The sequence below is a fragment of the Zosterops lateralis genome, assembly GCF_965231275.1.
Source record: "Zosterops lateralis genome assembly, chromosome: Z".
Taxonomy (NCBI): domain Eukaryota; kingdom Metazoa; phylum Chordata; class Aves; order Passeriformes; family Zosteropidae; genus Zosterops; species Zosterops lateralis.
Genome location: NC_139800.1, coordinates 973,468 through 992,280, shown reverse-complemented (window position 1 = coordinate 992,280; position 18,813 = coordinate 973,468). Strand labels below are relative to the sequence as shown.

Here is an 18,813-nt window from a genome sequence, read left to right as displayed (position 1 = left end):
CCTGTGCAGCTCTCCTGGAGCCCCTTGAGGCCCTGGCAGGGGCTGTGAGCTCTGCCTGGAGCCTTCTCTTGTGCAGGTGAAGAGCCCCAGGTGTCCCAGGCTGGCTCCAGAGCAGAGGGGCTCCAGCCCTGGCAGCATCTCCGTGGCCTCCTCTGGCCTGGCTGCAGCAGCTCCACGTCCTTGTGCTGTTGGAGGCAGGGCTGGGGCAGCTCTGCAGGTGGGCTCTGACCTGAGCACAGGGGCACAGGGGCACAATCCCCCTCCTGTCCTGCTGCCCACGCTGGGGATCAGCCCAGGGCACGGGGGGTCCAGTTGTTAACCCAATGGATGCACATATTCCCACCACTGATCCACACATTCCTGCTGTTCATGGAGCATGTGATGGAGAAGATCAGCTTCAGATAGACCGAAACAGACAGGCTGGATGAAGGGGAGATAGCTGCGGGTTAGCAATCCTGGGAGGGAAATCCGATGTGAAACCTTTGATCTGCAGTGAGAGCTTTTCACAGGGCACAGTGTAACTTCTCTGAAAAGTTGCAGAAGTTTTGGAAAAAAAAAAAAAAAAAAAAAAAAAAAAAAAAAAAAAAAAAAAAAAAAAGCGCCATCAGTAACTTGCTTTGACATTTGTTCCCGGCACTCCCCACCCCCGGCTTGGAAACCCGCCTGTTTGGCCACGGGGAAACGCGTCCCGTGGGTGGGCAGGGCTGGGCTGGGCTGGGGCGGGCCGGGGGCGGCCCCGCGGGGAGCCCAGAGCCGGTGCAGAGGCACAACCCCAGAACTGCGCCCGACATGGACTGCGGAGTCATCACCTCCAAGACCGTGCTGCTGCTGCTGAGCCTCGCCTTCTGGGTACCGCGGGGGACGGGGGCTCTGACAGGGGGATGCGCTGCTGCGGGACGTGCCCGCCAGCCCGGGTTTCCCCTGGGGAAACGGGCATTGAGCTTAGCTCTGTGCAGGTGGCTCGTACATGTCTGTAGCAACCCCTATTTGCGTGTTTTTAAAGAGCAAAGAGATTTGGAGAACAAGGAGATTTAGGGGTTTAAGTTTCTAAGAAAACAGAATAAGGTCAGACCTTGTTAGTTCTGTTTGTTTGGTTTTTGTGGTGGTTTTTTTGTTTGTTTGTTGGTTTTTGTTTGGTTTTTTGTTTTTTTGTTTTTTGAGGGGGGGGGTTTGGGGTTTTGTGGGGGTTTTTTGTGGGTTTTTTGGGGTTTTTTTGTTTTTTGAGGGTTTTTTTGGTGTTTTTTTGGTTTTTTGTTGTTTTTTTTGTTGGTTTTTTTTTTTTTTTTTTTTTTTTTTTTTTTGTTTGTTTTTGTTTTTTGGTTTTTTGGTTGGTTTTTTTTTCTTCGTGGCATGTTTTTAATGTACCCAGGGGTTTTTTTAGTAGTGTTTTTAATTAAAGCAGTATATAACCACATTTTGTGATCAGAAGCAAAAGGAGCCCCATGGCGAGATCATTGTTCGAGGTCTCTGCTCCATATTTGAGGCGAGGAGACTTTTAGGGAGGAAAAGCTGCTGAGAACTTTGTTCCAGCTGTGTCCTTGGCACAGTTGCGGCTTTCCAAATCGCTTCCGCGATAATTATTTACAAGCGAGTGAAAAAACGAGGGTGGTTTGTGTACTTTTTAGCCTAACCCGCGCTGGTTTGGGGGTGTCAGCATTCAGAAATTCGTGGCACGGCTGCCTTGGGCTTGTGGCTGTTCAGAAGAGCTGGGGGTTATTCTGGTAACCAGGCTCGGGCATTCCCTGGCATGGGGAAGTTTGGAAAAACCCAAACCATTTGGGAAAACCCAGAATGGGTCACCCAGAACGACCGCCCTGGGATTTGTGCGCTGCTGTCAAGGAAGGGCCCTGTCAAACCTGGTGTGGGTTGCGGGCTCAGGGTGCCTTGTAGCACCTGGGTGTTTTCCAGAGGGAGTTTTCCAGGGATGCCTCCAACCTGCTTGGCCCAGGCTGGGGCTCAGTATAGCAGCATCCCTTGCTCTGGGTGTAACAAGGGCTCTTCCTGAAGAGAAGAACCAGAGTTTTCCAAAGAGAGACGCTACATGAGGAGAGTAAAAAAAAAAAAATAACAATGCAAAAGAAGGAATATTGCTCGAATTAATCTCTGGGCCTCGTGGGGTGTGGTGCAGTTCTGTAACAACATGACTCGCTGCTGGCTGTGGTGAGGAGCTCGTCCCTTCTGTCCCGTCTCTCCTTTATGGAGGCCCGGCACAATTTATTTATTTGTTGCTGCGTGTGCTCCGTGTAACTCCCGAGCCACTGGCACAAATGGAGCTGCAGGCCGAGTCTCTGCTGCACGCCGGGTAACACGAGCTCACCGTGTCTGCTTGGTCTGTGATGATGGGGTTTTTTTGGTTTGTTTTTTTTTTTTTTAAGTAACCACAGAGAAACTTGTAACATCCTCTGTTTGTATGTGGAAAGCCCCTGAGCCTCAGATGGGCTTTAGCTCCAGTTAGCATCATTGCTTGGGCTTTTTAAAAATGAAACAACAGCCTTACATCCTCTTAGAAATGTCTTTAGTGCTTTTTCTTCTGCTGTAGGAGAACTTTCTAACCATGTTTTGTCGTCTGCCTCCATGGACTGTCAGTAACAATCCTTCTGCCTGTCTGTGGCCTCTTTGGGGTGATCCAGACCAGCCCTTTGGGCTGTTTTTTATCCCAGTAGGAGCAGTGCAGCCCAGTACCTGTGGCATTTAGATGCTGCTGCCACCATTATGTGTGGTAATCACATTCCAGCAGCAGAACTGCAAAACCTGGAATTCTGGTTTCAGGAGGGTGGAGATGGAGGGACTGATTCTTTTATGCTCCTTCAGAAGGTTTCTAACAGTCAGGGCTCTGTAAGTACAAGGCTCCAGATGATTGTGAAGACACAGGATTTGCAAAGAACATTAGAGCTCTTCTCCAAGGAGTAATTCGTGTCCAGACATTGCACGATCCAGATCTTTCCCAGCTTGGAAGTGATTGTGGAAAATAATTCACCACCTGCATAGTCAGCAGATGGTGCAGATGTGGTTCTTTGACAGAAGTTATTACTTAAGAATATCCTAAAAAGGCAAAAAAATCCTCTTTTGGATTTCTGATTGTTATCGTGCAGAGTGAAGGAAGTCAGATCTTCCACAATGACAAATCGGGGCTTCCTAAATGAGGTGAAAAAAACACTTCTCTCCTGAGCACCAGGCTCAGCATAGTACATGCAGATTATTCTGTGGATGGGGGATCAGTGCATAACTCCCCCCAAAAACTCAGTGATTAAAGATTATTTAATTATAAGGTTACCAGGTGGTGCTTTGGGCTGTGGGAGTTCTTCCCACCGCCTGTTCTGCTCTTCAGCACCTACTAATTAGGTCCAAGTGAGTGGTTGTTTTGGTAAGTGGGTGTTGCTGCTCTAGGTGAAGAGTGGTATCTCAGAGGAAGGGTCAGAGCAGACCATGATGTTCTTGGCAATATCCTCTGAGAGGACTGGGCTTGGTGGGATGTGATGATGCACTTTTTGAAGGAGACAGGTGAAATGCTGAGATTCACTTCCTGGTCCAAGACAAGAAACCGAGAATCTTTAAAACTAGATGGAAGCTTCATGGTCCAATATTTCTGCATAATGTGTGGTAAACACCTTCCTAGGTTGCTTTTAACTTCAAAGCATCCAGCATCTTGTCCCTGCTCACCTCCAGCTTCGTTGTCACTAAACAGGTCTCTGCCTTCAGAGGGGGTTTGGCATCCACTGGTGGTCCTGGGGACTAGGAGTTGGACTTCCATCATTCTTATGAGTCCCCTCCAACTCAAAATATTCTGATTAATCACCAAAGGGCTTCCTTAGGCGTTCCTGCAGTGAAAATCCTGTTTGGCCAGATGTCCCGTTCACTTTTAAGCAGAGATGAGCACTTTCCCAGCTTTTTTGCTTTACTTGCCCAACAGAGAAGCATAAGGACAAGTTACTGCCCCAGGGGGCTTTATCAGGACCTGGGATTTGAGAGAGCAGCATTTCATCTGCTGACAAGAAGTGCAGCCCCCTGCCATGGTCTGGAGCATCTTTCACTAGACCAGGTTGCTCAAAGAATCACAGTATTGCTGTGGTTCACTTTAAATATTTTTTAGTAATTTGGAGGTATACTCACCCACAAGAAAAATTTGTGTATGTGTGAATGGTTTGAAATCACTCATGCCAGTACTAAGTACTTTGGGAATATTGACTCTGAAGTCCGGGAGAAATCTGGATACTTTCAATGATCAATGTATTGAACAGCAAAGATTGCCTGGAAGAAGGGAAGGGGAAGGTGGTGGATTCCTTGGGAGTTGGAGCTAGGGTGGTTTTTAAGGTCCCTTCCAACCCCAGCCATTCTGTGACTCTGTGATTTATTTCTGAATGGTGAGAGAAGAGCAGCCACATGATGCAGAGTGGTCACAGGATGGGGCTGATGCCTGGACTGGGCAGTTTGGTGTGACCCTGATGAGCTTGCCTGGAAGGGTAAAGTTCCTCCTTGTTTTAAGTTATTCTGCCCACAATCAGGAAGCAGGACTGAACTGACTTTCAGGAAAATGGGCTTTTCTGTATTGCGTAGGGGTCTCACAGAGTGAACTAAAATGAAGATGAGGGTGCTGTGTGGCCAGCACAAGGGGAAGTGCTGGGACAGTGATGTGGATTCAGAGGAACAACCTCAGCCAGACTGTCCCCAGCAGTCCCTGTGGCTGTGAAAGGATCTGCTGGATAGCTGGGCTGTGTATCCATCCCTAAAGGCACTTGGATCTCTTTGGAGGTCTCCCAGTGTCCAGGTCACCAAAACTGGACATCAGATGTTGACTGGCCGAGAAGGTGGGCGTGATGAGGAAGTTGTGTGGAGACCATGTAACAGTCTTCCAGAGTCTGAAAGGTCTACAAGGGATTATTTTTTTAAGGGATTTTTCATCAGGAGCTATAGTGATCAAGAATAGTTTCACACTGAAAAAAAAGGGAAATTTACAGTGGATATTGGGAAGGAATTGTTCCTGTGAGAGTGGTGAGGAACTGGTACAGGTTTCCCAGAGAAGTGGAATTGTCCCAGGCCAGGCTGGACGGGGCTTGGAGCAGTGGGAGAGTGGAAGGTGTCCCTGCCCATGGCAGGGAGTGGAGCTGGACTTTACAGGTCCTTCCAACCAAAACCATCCTAGATTTCTGTGATTCCGTGTTGTGGAAGTGCATGTGGTAATTACAACAGCTCAAGAGGTCCCATTTTGGTACCTCTTTAGCGAGATTTAGGATTAGCTCTGCTGTGGTTTAGGTGCACCTTGGTTTAGTTGCAAGGTCTGGTGTCTGAGCCAGGAACAGCTGATTGAGAAATTGGGGTGGTTCCGAAAGCAAATATTGAACTATGGGGTGTTTTGTGTCCAACAAACAGGCTGCTCAGATCCAGAACAGCCTGGCACTGGCTGATAAATCAATCCATGCTCAGCTGAAGTTACACTCCCTGCAGTCTGTGTACTTGGGGTTCTGACAAGTGAAAATGTGGGTTCTGCTTTCTCCTCCTCCTGTTGCCTCTGTGGTTGTGATTAACATCAGCACTCTAGCCCCAAGGCAGGGGTTCAAGCACTAGAAGTTGTAGGAGTTGGGGCAGGATTCCTTGCTTTGCTCTGCTGCACAGTGTCTCCATGAGGACATCCCACCATTTGTGCTTTTGTAGGGTATCTGCTGGCTTTTAGGGATGGGAAAATAACCTTGGAATTAGGCTTGGGGAACAGAAGATGTGCTAAAACAACTCTTAAGGCGGACATTTATTTAATATAACTTGAAAACAAGCCCACTATACCCAGAATCCCCTCTGAGTGTGTGGTTTTGCAGCATGTAAAGACTACAAGAAATGTTTGTTTAGGTATAGGATTTTTTTTCCCTGAAAGAGAAACATATGTTTTCAGAGCCTTTGGCAGCTGCTCATTGTTTTCATTTGAGGAAGAAAAGGAAAAAGCAAGTGCTTTCCCACCCTACCCAGCAAGCAGCCCTGAGGTGTGTTTTGAAGGCAGGCTGAAACATGCCCCGCAGTTGTACATCCCAGCTGAATATTTAGGTGTAACAGACTTTGATGAGTCTGCTGTGGCTTGATGTGAGTTGTCTGGGTGCTGTCCCACCTCTGTAGCTCACATGAGGAAACTGTGCTTTGAAGGTTTTAGTTTGAAGGTAATGACTGCCATGAGATTGGCAGGAATTCCCACCTGGAGCTGCTGGAATCAAGGGCAGCCTGGCAGGAGCTCACAGCTTTGGTGCTTTTTGCTTCAATCCAAAGCCAACTTGCTGAGTTCAGTGTCTTTTGTTATTTTGTAAATCTGATTTACAAAATCAGAAGGATCCCTCTGATTCGTCAAGATGTGAGGATGTGAGGGAACGCAGCAAGTTTGTGCACTAACAGGAGACCCAATCCTGCCCCAGCCCTGCCTCCAACAGCACAAGGACGTGGAGCTGCTGCAGCCAGGCCAGAGGAGGCCACGGAGATGCTGCCAGGGCTGGAGCCCCTCTGCTCTGGAGCCAGCCTGGGACACCTGGGGCTCTTCACCTGCACAAGAGAAGGCTCCAGGCAGAGCTCACAGCCCCTGCCAGGGCCTCAAGGGGCTCCAGGAGAGCTGCACAGGCACTGGGGACAAGGCCTGCGGGGACAGGACACAGGCAGTGGCTTCCCAGGGCCAGAGGGCAGGGCCAGATGGGATGTGGGGCAGGAATTGGTGGCTGTGAGGGTGGGGAGGCCCTGGCACAGGGTGCCCAGAGCAGCAGCTTTGCTCACTCCTCTGTTACAGCCTGTGCCCAGATGATGCTGTCAGTGTTGCCCAGTGACAGAACCAGTGAGCACAGGATGATCCTTCTGAACATCCTTTTTCCCGTAAGAGTGACCAAGCACTGTCACATGCTGCCCTGGGGGGAAGCCAGAGAACACAAATGTGGCAATACCTGATTCATCATTTAGAGAAATGAATACCAAAAGCAGGGTAGGAAACGGTAACTGAAGCCAGGAAGTCCCTTCCAGCTGGCAGAATTTTAAATCTAGGATTAGAAAAGGGAGAGAAAATTGTGCATGTGGGATGGAAGGGGCTGAGCTGGGGACCCTCTCATTGCTGGGAGAAACCAGCTTTGCCTTGGGCCATGGGAGACCTTCAGGTCTGGGAAGTCTCTGCTCCATGTGGGCCAAGAAGAGTTTTGAACTGAGGATAAAGTGAGGAAAGCTTTCTCAAAAGTGCTCTGTGTCTTTCTTTTTCCCTAAAGTCACTAGAATACCTGTTGACTCCCTGAAAATTAAGTAGTGCAGCAGCCAGGGAGGACTTGAAACTCCGGTAGTGAATGGGGAGAATAAATCTTGTAGTACAATAAATCAGCAAGGGAGCCAGATAGTGATTCCCTTTGCCATGCAAGCTGGCTGTTGGGTAATAAAATACATTATTTATGGAGGAAATGTGCAAAACTTTTCAGGCAGAAGATTTACTTGTCAAGGTAAATCAAAAACATTTCTTGTACACAGAAAAAAAAAAAAAAAAGCCAAAAAACAAAGACATGGAGAGTCTTCTGTGTTAAGGAGAGGATGGGCAGCTGTAACTGAGACCAGTGTTGCTGGGGGATGATTCTAGATATAAGAGGCATGAGGGCAGCACAGTAGTAATAATTGTAATTGGCAAAGTAATTATTGAAGGTGACATACCCCACTCTGTCCAAACTGCTGAAAAGGTGATAGCATCCCAGTGAATGTCGGTTCCGGATGAGAAGGAAAAACAAAATTGGGTGTTGCCCTGGGTGAGAAACCTTGGCTGTGGAAAGATACTGGTGAAAAAAGTGTGGTTTGAGCCTTAAAATTAACTCAGGCAGCTCTGTGAGCTGACTGTCTAGTGATGAATTAGGTGACAGTGGTTCAGAAAAGGTTTGTGTGGATATCCATAGTTCTTCCAGTTTGCATTTGCAGTAGTTTGCTGTAGAAGACAAATTTTCTTACTGTGTCATGAAAAATTATATTATTTATCACACCTGTCTTTGCCCATAAAATTTTAATTATATAGTCCAGCCAGCCTGAGTTTTGTGCTGTGGTGGTGCTGGCCCTGGGAAAGTCCCATTGGACAAAGGAGAAATGTCTTTAAGTCTCACAGCTTCAATTTTTACTGTAAAAAGGCTGCATCTTGCTGGACACATGGGGTGAATCTGGAATTCACCCTGCTCTTAAGCTTCTCCTTTTTAACACTAAAGCTTTGTTACTCTGTATTTTTAATTTCCTAGCCTTTTAAAAGGAAGGTCTTATGCCAGTTTACAATAACAGACTGAGTCCTAGAATCAACACTGAAGTGGGCATATGCTGGGAGGAGAAACCTTCTAAAAAGTACCCCAAAATCCTCCAACCAGCAGACACTGCCTTTTAACATCACAGCTGGTAGTTTGGCACCTTTGCTGTACCTTATCTGGGTTTGGCAGGGGGCAGAGAAGGCGGTGCTGATAACTGTGAACGAACACTAACCTCTGTTCTCAGCCATCACATAAGGTTGGCCTAGGAAAACAGAGAAGTGAAGGTACAAAAGCACCTGTTCTGCCTCACTGATAGAAAAAGGAAGAGATATAGATAGTTATAAAAAATTTGCATGTATTTCAGAGCAGTGGTACAGGGGAAGCTTTAAGCAGCCCCTTCTATGTCTGTGGTTAGGTAGCATGAAGTATTTGCATGGCTATAAGCCTCCTGAAAAGGGCAGTGGCTTATGATCATCAGCGTATATAAAAACAGTGGAACACAAAATAAGATGTTTGCTGTATTTTAAAAAGTACATATAATTAGTGTTTTCCAGCAGCTGTCCTGTTCTGCATCAGCAAGACAGTCCAGGCTTGAGTTTCATGGGCAGGATTGAATATTCACAGTGCTGTGTGTGTGTTAAATGACTGAGAGTCCCCCCTTGCTGTGTTTGTACTCTGTGCACCTGCTTCCCTGGCTCAGCTAAGCCTGGAGGAGCGTGGTGAGCCCAGGCCCTGCCCAAACCTCAGCCTGGGAAAGTCTGGTGACTGTCACAGCTTGGCTTTCTTCTCACTCAGCCCCAACGAGTTCACTTTTTCACGCTCAGGTAGTTTTTCTGCTTCCTGTCAAGGGCGTGGGATATGAAAAATCAAGTGATTGTGGCGTTAGGTCCTTGAAGGGCCATGGTGGGTGAGGCAGCACAGGCAGCTGCAGCTCTGTTGCCCAGCTGTGAAAAGGGGTTTTCTTAAAAAATTTCCTTTCGCCTCATCTCATCACCTTGTCTTAAGGAAGTCATCAGCATTGTAAAGAGACAGCAGCAGTTTCCTGGAGCTGTGGTGAGTCAGCTGAGGCTGCGTGGGGAGGGCAGGGCCAGGCGTGGTGTCCTGCTGATTGTTGGTGGCCCGGGGGAGGTGGTTCTGTGGTGTCCACCCAAGTCACTCTCTGGCTGCCTGTACCACGGTTTGTGCCCTGCGTGGCCTGAGCCTGCTGGACAGGGGGCTGGCTGAAAGTAAGCTGCCAAGCAGAAGGCCAACAAAAAGAGTGAAGAACAATAACCATTTGTGGTGTGAATATCTTGGTGTAATGCTACCATCCTTGTGTATGATTTTAGAAGGGCTTGAGAATGTGGTTGACTAATCGTGAAAAAGGAGGAGTGTTTGATTTATTCCACCTCAAAAGTAATCGCTCAAACTGGCCTTTGTGAGATTGTTTTCTTCTTGAGATCCAACAGAAACTTAATCAGAGATACTTTGAGATCCATCTTTTGCAATGCAAAGGACTTCTAGAAAAGTACGTTTTAGTACATCTTCATCTTAGATCTAGGAAAGGGCTGTAGGTTTTGTGATGTTGGGGTGAAAAAATCCCTCCAGTGGATTTTGAATTTGCCCTAAATTCTGGAGAGGCTTAAAGGAAGAGTTCTGATTTAAGTTCTGAATTATTTTTCGTCTTTGCTTTCAAAACTTGTCTCTGGGACTCACCTGCAAAAATCAGGGAAAAGATCATTAGCTGTAATATCTTCTATTCCTGAGTGACCCTGCTCTTCAGACTTCAGGATCCTTCCCACTGAATTAAAAATCATGGGTGAAGTTGTGGCAGTCATTTTCCCAAAGACTTCTGGTATTGCCTCATTGCACTTCCTTTTTCTGCTTGGAAGCAGAAGTTTGGAATTTTTAATAGACTTCTTGCTGGTTGTGTTTTGTCTCTGACCAGAAACAAGACAGTCCTGAGTATTGCAATAAAACCCCCTGTGAAAGTGCTTTGTATTTGAGGTCCTTGAACTTAACACTAGACACTCTGATTTTGTCTTGCAGTCATGGAGCTTTGCTGGTCCTGGCTTTAGGGGCCTTCATAATTTTTTTTTTTTTCCTTCATTTGTGGCAGCCTTTTACTTGCAGCACAATTTTTCTTGGCTCCCCACAGCTGGTTGGTCTTTAGCATGCCCTGTGCTGCTACCTTTGTATTGCATGTTGAGTGCACTGGAAATGGATGGAAAATTAAGTATGGATGAAAAATGAGGAATGTTTCTCCACCATGGTGGAGAGGGACTTTGGACAAGAGACTGGAGTGACAGGACAAGGGGGAATTGCTTTCCACTGCCAGAGGGTGGGCTGAGATGGGATATTGGGAAGGAATTGTTCCCTGATGGCAAAGCACAACTTTGCTCGCCTCTCTGTGACTGTCCTTGCCTAGATGATGCTGTTTCAGAACAGAGAATAGGTGGACACACATGTGCATCCAACCTTCCAGGCCAGAAATGCAGGATACACTTTTTGAGTCAGGCATCTTCTCGTTCTTTTTGTGCGACCGAAGGCAAAGGAGGGTGGAGGTGACGTGTCCCCATCTCCAGCTTTACTGCTGCTGCCATTCCAATGACTTTTCCTGTCCCACTTTCAGTTCAGGAGCTGAGTGTTGAAGGAGAAGGTGAGGTTGCTCCTCCTGAACACCTCACTCCTGTGGTGAAGTGAGAAGACAGTGGTGCCCTTTGAGATAAAGCAGTCCCGTCCTTTCTCTGTATCCCTAAAAAGGGGTGGCAGGAAAAAGCCACGGTCACCCTACACCCACAGACAAAGGAAATAGGAAAGAGATTTTCTTCAATGAGAGGAAAAATGAAAGGAAGCTTTAGGAACTGCTTTAATCATTAGCATTTCTGAAAACCCAATGCATGTGGAGAAGGAAAACAACCTGTTGAGAACTGGTGATGATCCTATTCCTTTTCCTGATATCCCCCTTTGTAGAGGACCTCCTGTATCTGAGCCCCAGTGCAGCAGCACCTTTCAGGTCATGTGTTTAATGTCAGGCTTCATCACTTGGTGCATCTGACCCCAGTAATTCTGGAGTACAGACAGCATCCAGGAATGCGAGATTATAGGATGGGAGCTGTCTGAAACAAAGGATGTTCCTGCATTTGGAGGTAATTGAAGGGCAGGCAGCAGACCTGGCTGGAGGGGAAAGAGCCAAACAAGGTAAAGGAATTAGCAAGTCCTAGCTCCAGCATGAGGAGCGTTTGATTTAATTAAAACGTACAGTGCTGGGGAAGTAACAAACTGCTCCGAGGCTGTGTGATGAAATCCTGCTGTGACCTGCTGAAAACAAACCGGCTGGTTTCCCTGGAGCTTCCAGAATGTGAATATGGAAGGTGCTTATTGTTACAATTCAGGACAGCTCATGTAACAACGCTTAGAACTCCGGTTCTTCGGAGGGCTTATAGCACCAGTTTATTAAGAGACAGACTCTTTTATACAGTGTTTCCATACAATTAATAGGATTGGTCATTTAGAGCAACACCTCAGACCGTCTTGTTACAAGTAAACAAGTTAGAAAAACACCAGGTGTCAGGAGGAGGATATCTACAAAATTGTTTTGGGTTCCTCCTTATGATTTCCCAGGCCAGAGTGAGAGAGTTCTGTACTTGGCTTTCCCACAGGCTTCAAGGTTCTGCCTGGAGCCTAAGAATCCATGTTCTGACCACTGTCAGTTCCCACAGGTGCTTCATTTTCCTTGTGCTGCAGGATTACAGAGGGTGGATGAGCCATCCTGGCTCTAGAGAGATTTTTTTTGTGCTGTTGGTGAGGTTTGGCAGGGCATGACTGAGTCTTTTGGTGTTGTTTCCAGGGCTGGAAACTTTAGTCCAAAGGGTAAAAGTTTTTGATCTCCAGGGCAGCTGCCACTGGTGCTCTCTACCTTGGCCTCACTCAGCAAAACATCCTTCTGGGAGAGAGATTATTTTAGAGGTTGCAGAAATCTGTTTCCTCCAGGAAAAGGAGGGACTCTGTTTTGCTGAGACTAGGTACATTTGTGCCTGCCTTAGTGGTTAATGCTGTTGTGAGAGTGTGAAGGATGAGTTTTTCTCAAAAAAAACCAAACAGAACCCCCAAAGCAGCAACCAACTGTGGTGATCTGATTCCTGCAAATGCAGCCTTGGGTGAGATGTAGTCACCTCTGGCTATGCAGTGTGAGTTTGGCATCCTGCAGAGACACTGATGCAGGTCTACAGACTCCAGCCTTTCAGCTCGGCTCCAGTGGTGCTTTACTAGCAGTGGAGTCATACAGTGAATTTTGTCTTCCCTGTGTTCAAGTTTGAATGCATAGCTAGATTAGGTAATAGTTTCAGATGCAGCGTTTTTTTTCACCTAATTCTTTGCACACCGTAGCCATGATTTCTAAAATCACTATTAGAAAACAACCCACGATTAGTTTTCCAGGTCAGAGGCTTAATAAATAACTGCTGACCACTTTTCCTTACTGCATTTCAGGCGGCAGCTGCAGGCCTCAGCTATGTCGGAGCGTACGTCATCAACACCTACAAGAGCTACGACAACTTTCTGCAGGACAAGTACGCCCTGCTGCCGGCTGTCATCATCATTTGCGTGGCCGTGGTGATGTTCATCATCGGGCTGATCGGCTGCTGCGCCACCTTCCGCGAGTCCCGGGTCGGCCTGGGGCTGGTGAGTGGCTCCTCCGTGTGCGTCGTCTGCCTCCCGCTGGCCGGGAAGGTGCTGGGAGGGGAATCACAGTAAAAGGTTGTTGTGAGTCACACTGTTTGTTTGTGCGAGTCACCCGCAGCTGAGATGTTCTGAGTCCCCTCAGCTGGCTCAATGAGGATGAGTGCAGGAGGCAGCGAGCTTTGAGGAGTGTGGTGGTGAAAGAACAGAAGGAAATGCAATATTCTAAGCAAGCAAATCAGATGGATATCAGTTTTTCTGATGATTTTAGTCCTCTGAGCGCTGAAAGTACGGCCTTGACTGCTCATAGAATTCCTTTTAAAAATCCAGAAAGGTTCACTTAGAGTAATTTTATGCGCCAGGTCATGGACTGAAGGCAGTGTGAGCCCACCAAGCAGTACAGAGCACATCTAACTCAGCTGCTGGTTTATCTGTGCACTCTCCCTTTTGACATCCACCTTGTGAAGTGTTCCATAGGCTCTTCACACAGGTCATGTCATGCCAGTGTTCAGGATCAGGCACAGAGCTTATGGAGCCACAGTCATTGTCCCAGCCACTCACAGTAATCCCCAAAAGGTTTGTGTTGGAAAGGACATTAAAGCTCATCCAGTTCCAACCCCTTTTCCATGGGCAGGGACAGCTTCCACTAGACCAGCCAATACAACCATGTTGCTCCAAACCCTGTCCAACCTGGCCTTGAACAATTCCAGGGGTGAGGCAGCCACAGCGTCCTCTATTCTAATTTATTTTCTGGGAACTATTTTGACTGGAGAGGCAATAAAAGAAACAATCACTTACTGCTGTAAATTAATGTGAAGTGTATTGTGCAGTTGAATTCAAGTGCTGTGGGATTCTCACTTACTGTCTCTCTTTTTTATTTTCAGTTCTTGGCCATTATCCTGGTTATCTTCATTGCAGAAGTGTCCGCTTTTGTCCTGGGATTTGTTTACAGGGAAAAGGTAAACAAAGAATTACCATCTCCATCTCAACATAAAAGTGAAGAGCAGATCTCACGTTGTTTGATCATTCCAATTTATCTGGGGGTTTTTGGGGTTTTTTTACCTCATCCCCTGTCCTGCAACCTGCAGAGCAAATGGGAATGTCTTTGCAGTGTTATTCACTATAACACAGTGAATATATAAAGTACCTGGCAGATACCACAACAGTCTCTGAGTTGGATTAAACAGTTGTTGATTCTCCCAAAGGAGGACTTTTCTATTAAGGGTGGCAAGCTTCTACCCAGGGACGTGATTCTGGTTAAGTGTCACCCAAATTTTGTCTAAAACGTTGCTTGATTTTTCTTACTTCTTATTTCCCCCCTACTTACTTGGGATACAGATCTTTTGCAGTTTCCACCAGATAAAATTTTCAGCTCTCACATTAAAACCATCTGCACTGTTTTTCTCTCTCTCTAAACAGGTAAAAACTGATGTGCAAGGTACAATGCAATCAGTCTTTGAGAAGTATGATGGCAAAAACCCAGAATCTAAAGTTGTGGATTACTTGCAAGAACAGGTAAGAAAATATTTAAGCATTGTTTGGAAAAGAACAGTTGGGTCCTAAACAAGGAATTCAGGCTGGGAAGGAGGGGAGAGGATGAGTGGGGCAGTATCCTGGAACTTGGCTCTGTGTTTAGCACCCAATTCTCCAAGGCAGCCTGAGGGTGCTGCTCACTTTGCTGGTGTGCTCAGGCTCCGGTGTGAAGTTCATGTAACTAAGGGATGTGGTTGATATGAGTGACATTTACATCAGAGCAAATAAGTGCATATGAATAACTGCTGCTGAGAACATTGCACCATAAAATAGCGAGATGATGGAAGACTCTACCCTGCAACTTGTCACCCTCCTATTGGAGCTTTCACAAAGAATAAACTAAGAAGGATGTAATAATCTCTGAAGGAGATTGATTTATTATATTTATTGTTCTCCTGAAGCACCGCTGCTTGTAAATCTGCTGCAAACTAGTGGCAGCTCTGGCCCACTATGCCTAAGAGAGATTTAACTCAACATGAGCATTCATATATATGACCATATATAATATATATAATATACATGTGTATAATCTTATGTAAAAAATAACTGATGTGTAACTGTGCTGTGTTTGCAGCTTCAGTGCTGCGGGGTTAAGAACTACAGTGACTGGACAACCACCCAGTGGTTTAACTCCTCTGGGAACCACAGTGTCCCCCACAGCTGCTGCCAGCAAGAGGCCAAGAACTGCACAGGGCATCTGGACCGGCCACAGGAACTCAACACCCGGGTGAGGATGAGGGATTTGTTTCACAACTGGGACATGTTCTTTTTCAGCCAGGTGGAGCTGTGGAGGGAAGCACACCAGGCAGAGTTTAGGGACATGCCCATAGCTGTAGTTATTTAATCAGATCTGGGGCAGGGGAACAGACTGATCTGGGATTGATCATGCTGAATCTAGAGGATGACTGCTCCCAGGGCTGGAGCCTCTCTGCTCTGGAGCCAGCCTGGGACACCTGGGGCTCTTCACCTGCACAAGAGAAGGCTCCAGGCAGAGCTCAGAGCCTCTGCCAGGGCCTAAATGTTGCCTGTGAGGAAGATGAGATCAAACATTTTAGCAGGGCCTGTTGCACCAGGACTAGGGATAATGGTTTTAAGCCAGAAGAGGATCATTGTGGATCAGATATGAGGATGGGGAGGCCCTGGCACAGGGTGCCCAGAGCAGCTGTGGCTGCCCCTGGATCCCTGGCAGTGTTCAAAGCCAGGCTGGACAGGGCTTGGAGCACCCTGGGATAATGGAAGGTGTCCCTGCCCATGGCAGGAGATGGAACTGAATGGTCTTTCAAGTCCCTTCCAACCCAAACCATTCAGTGATTCTATTAACTCTGTACCAGGTTCTCCAGTCTGGGGCATAAGTTGACTTTTATAGATACCATTGATGGCCTTCCAGCTCTGAGTTTTGGGCACTTGTTTAACCTGAGCTAGAGGAAATTCAGATGCAGCAAATGTCAATAGATTGCTGTTTGTCAGTGCCTCTCCTCATGCAGGGGGAAATAAGCCATCAGGTCTGGAAGACAAGAGTGGAGTTCCTCAGTTCTGCAGTGCTGGTTAGACAGGCCTTACCAGGCCTTGCTCCCTTGGGAGAGCTGGGCGTGGGGGAAATAATAAAAAACTTTGATCTGGGTGAACACGTTTTAACATGTTTTTACCTCTTTCATGGCAGGGCTGTGCACAGGAGCTGGAGTCTGGGCTGCAGAGCGTTATCAGCTATGCCATGCTTGTAATCCTGGGGTTTGCCATCGTAAAGGTAAATGTTCCCATCTCTTCCCTCATGGAAAATAGTACTGTTTGCCCTTGGATCTTGGGTCTTTTTCATCTTCTGTCCCAATAGCCTACAGCTTTCCTCTGCCTCTGAAGTAGACTCAGTCCTATGTTCCTCACTTGTTTTTCCAGGTTTTTTCATTTCATCTGCCTAGCAATGATGGGAGGGATGCAAAAGATAGTAAGGGGTTTGGGACAGAAATTCAATGTGGAATCCATTTTATCAGAGTCACAGAATCCCAGGATGGTTTGGGTAGGAAGGGTCCTTAAAGCTCATCTCATTCCAACCCCTGCCATGGGCAGGGACACCTTCCACTGTCCCAGGCTGCTCAAAGTCCATCCAACATGGCCCTGGAAACTTCGAGGGATCCAGGTGCAGCCACAACTGCTCTGGGCACCCTGTGCCAGGGCCTCCCCACCCTCACAGCCACCAATTCCTGCCCAAGATCCCACCTATCCCTGCCCTCTGGCACTGGGAAGCCATTCCTATCACTCCTTGTCCACAGGCATGCTTAAATATTTTGAAGAACTCATCCCAGAACAATCTTAGCCTTTCACTTAAATTTTTCGCATGGCAAGATAACTAGTAATTAATGAATGTATTAATTAATGGTACAAACCAGAGAGGAAACACTCAAGCCAGAACTATTACTGGGAATTGGTATGTAAAAAATAACACTTTCTGTAGATGTATTTTTAAGTGAGTTTTTTTCATCTGATGAAGTCATCCGCTATGTAGGTGTTTAGTCTGAGGACAGAAACAGAAATACAGCAGGACTAAGTCTGTTGTGCCCTCCTTCTCTTCCAGTTCTTCGGCATGCTGAGCGTCTGTGTGCTTACTTGCAAGAAAGAAGAAAGTGGATACCAGCCTCTTTACTCAGGGGTGTTTGCTTAATAAACTGAAAAGAACAATCTTGCTTCTCGATGATGACATTGACTTGTGATCATACCACAGCTTTCTGAAACATTATGCTAAGTTTGGACCTGTGACTAGAGGTGGTGCAGTGGGCTTCAGAGAGAAACTTTCTTCTGACCTTCTTTCCTCTGCCCCCAAAACAGCAGAAACTTTATCTTCTAATCAGTAAACTGGTGGAGACCACAGGAAGGGTGTCAGTTGTTTGCACCAACCTCAGATCATTCCCATGATGTGGTTTAAACAACAAAAGAAACTTCTGAATGCCAGGTTTAAATACTTTTCATAGACACGGGGATCTGTAGTATTTTTTTCCATATAAGATGGTGCGGTTTCAGGTTTTTTCAACTTTTTTATGTCATATGTTGTAATTCTGTTTACTGCAGAGGTCATTAGTGCAAGACAACCCCATGTTTAAAGTCTAGAACAAGCATTTGTGTGGTTGCTTGGAGCAGCTAGCAAACATGAAAAACCCCAGGTTTTGAGCTTTTGGACTCAGAACACTCTTTTGTTTTTAATCTCTTAATTATTGACATTAAAAATTCCTTATGTAGCAGAGCTTTTGGACATTTTCTTCCTCTTTTTTCTGTGGTTTGGCTTGGGGAATTAGTGCCACATTTCCGCCCTGACCAGGCTTCTCCGTGAAAACGTTAAAAAGATGCATTCTTGTACAAACCAATTTCAATAACTTGCTGTAGAGCTGCTTTTGCACATTTTCTGTTCTCCTCAATTCTGCTGGACACAGTCACTCCTTGGATTGCATCCCTGCTTTAACACAGTCCTTCTTTAACTCGTTTGTATGTTAATCTGTTTATAAGCACTTACATGGATTTTGGGGATAGAGAACAGAGGGAACTGTGAGCTTTTATGTATCAGGGAACTGTGGAAAAGCAACAGAGATTCTGCTGATTCCTTCCTTGGAGAGATAAGCAGCCTATCCTTAACAAGACAAAACTTTATATTTGTAGCCAATTAGAAAAAAAAAAATAGCTTGGGATCAGTGTAAACTGTTTGATTATCTCCATCCCTACTCCAAGAGAGAAAAGAAAGTGATGAGTGACAATGTCCTGTAGGAGACACACCAGCATGAGCATGTGTATGTTGAAAACTGGGTTTTTACTGAGGGCTTTGTCTTCTGTTAAATGCTGAAATAAACTGAATTTATACAACCAAGTAATAAATGGTGTGGCAGTTGTTGCTGGATGCTATCACAATTCCCTGCAGAACTCGGGGGAGGAACCGGAGCGGGCGCCTGTGGGCGCTGCCTCAGACAGATCCCGCCCGCTCCCCTCAGCGATCCTGCCTTCCCTTCCCGCTCCGTTCAGGGATCCTGGCTCCCCTCAGCGATCCTGCCTTCCCGCTCCGTTCAGGGATCCTGGCTCCCCTCAGCGATCCTGCCTTCCCGCTCCGTTCAGGGATCCTGGCTCCCCTCAGCGATCCTGCCTTCCCTTCCCGCTCCGTTCAGGGATCCCGGCTCCCCTCAGCGATCCTGCCTTCCCTTCCCGCTCCGTTCAGCGATCCCGGCTCCCCTCAGCGATCCTGCCTTCCTTTCCCACTGCCTTCAGGGACCCCGGCTCCCCTCAGCGATCCTGCCTTCCCTTCCCGCTCCGTTCAGGGACCCTGGCTCGCCTCAGCGATCCTGCCTTCCCGCTCCGTTCAGGGATCCCGGCTCCCCTCAGCGATCCTGCCTTCCCTTCCCGCTCCGTTCAGCGATCCCGGCTCCCCTCAGTGATCCAG

General features: G+C 46.9%; 1 protein-coding gene across 1 annotated transcript; it reads left to right on the top strand.

The window, feature by feature from the left end:
• The first annotated feature begins 714 nt into the window (after window positions 1–714).
• LOC310923068 (tetraspanin-36-like) lies at window positions 715–18,253 on the top strand. The gene is made up of 7 exons (XM_083884148.1): window positions 715–849; window positions 12,684–12,875; window positions 13,757–13,831; window positions 14,292–14,387; window positions 14,980–15,132; window positions 16,066–16,149; window positions 16,972–18,253. Exons 1-7 carry the CDS (start codon window positions 790–792, stop codon window positions 17,056–17,058), a joined length of 747 nt encoding a protein of 248 aa, XP_083740274.1. The 5' UTR covers window positions 715–789; the 3' UTR covers window positions 17,059–18,253.
• Window positions 18,254–18,813: the final 560 nt, after the last annotated feature.

Coding starts and splice junctions, on each gene's coding strand:
- LOC310923068 (XM_083884148.1), top strand. CDS start 790: ATGGACTGCGGAGTCATCACCTCCAAGACCGTGCTGCTGCTGCTGAGC. Junction 12,876..13,756: donor CCCGGGTCGGCCTGGGGCTG/GTGAGTGGCTCC, acceptor TTTTATTTTCAG/TTCTTGGCCATTATCCTGGT. Junction 16,150..16,971: donor TGGGGTTTGCCATCGTAAAG/GTAAATGTTCCC, acceptor CTTCTCTTCCAG/TTCTTCGGCATGCTGAGCGT.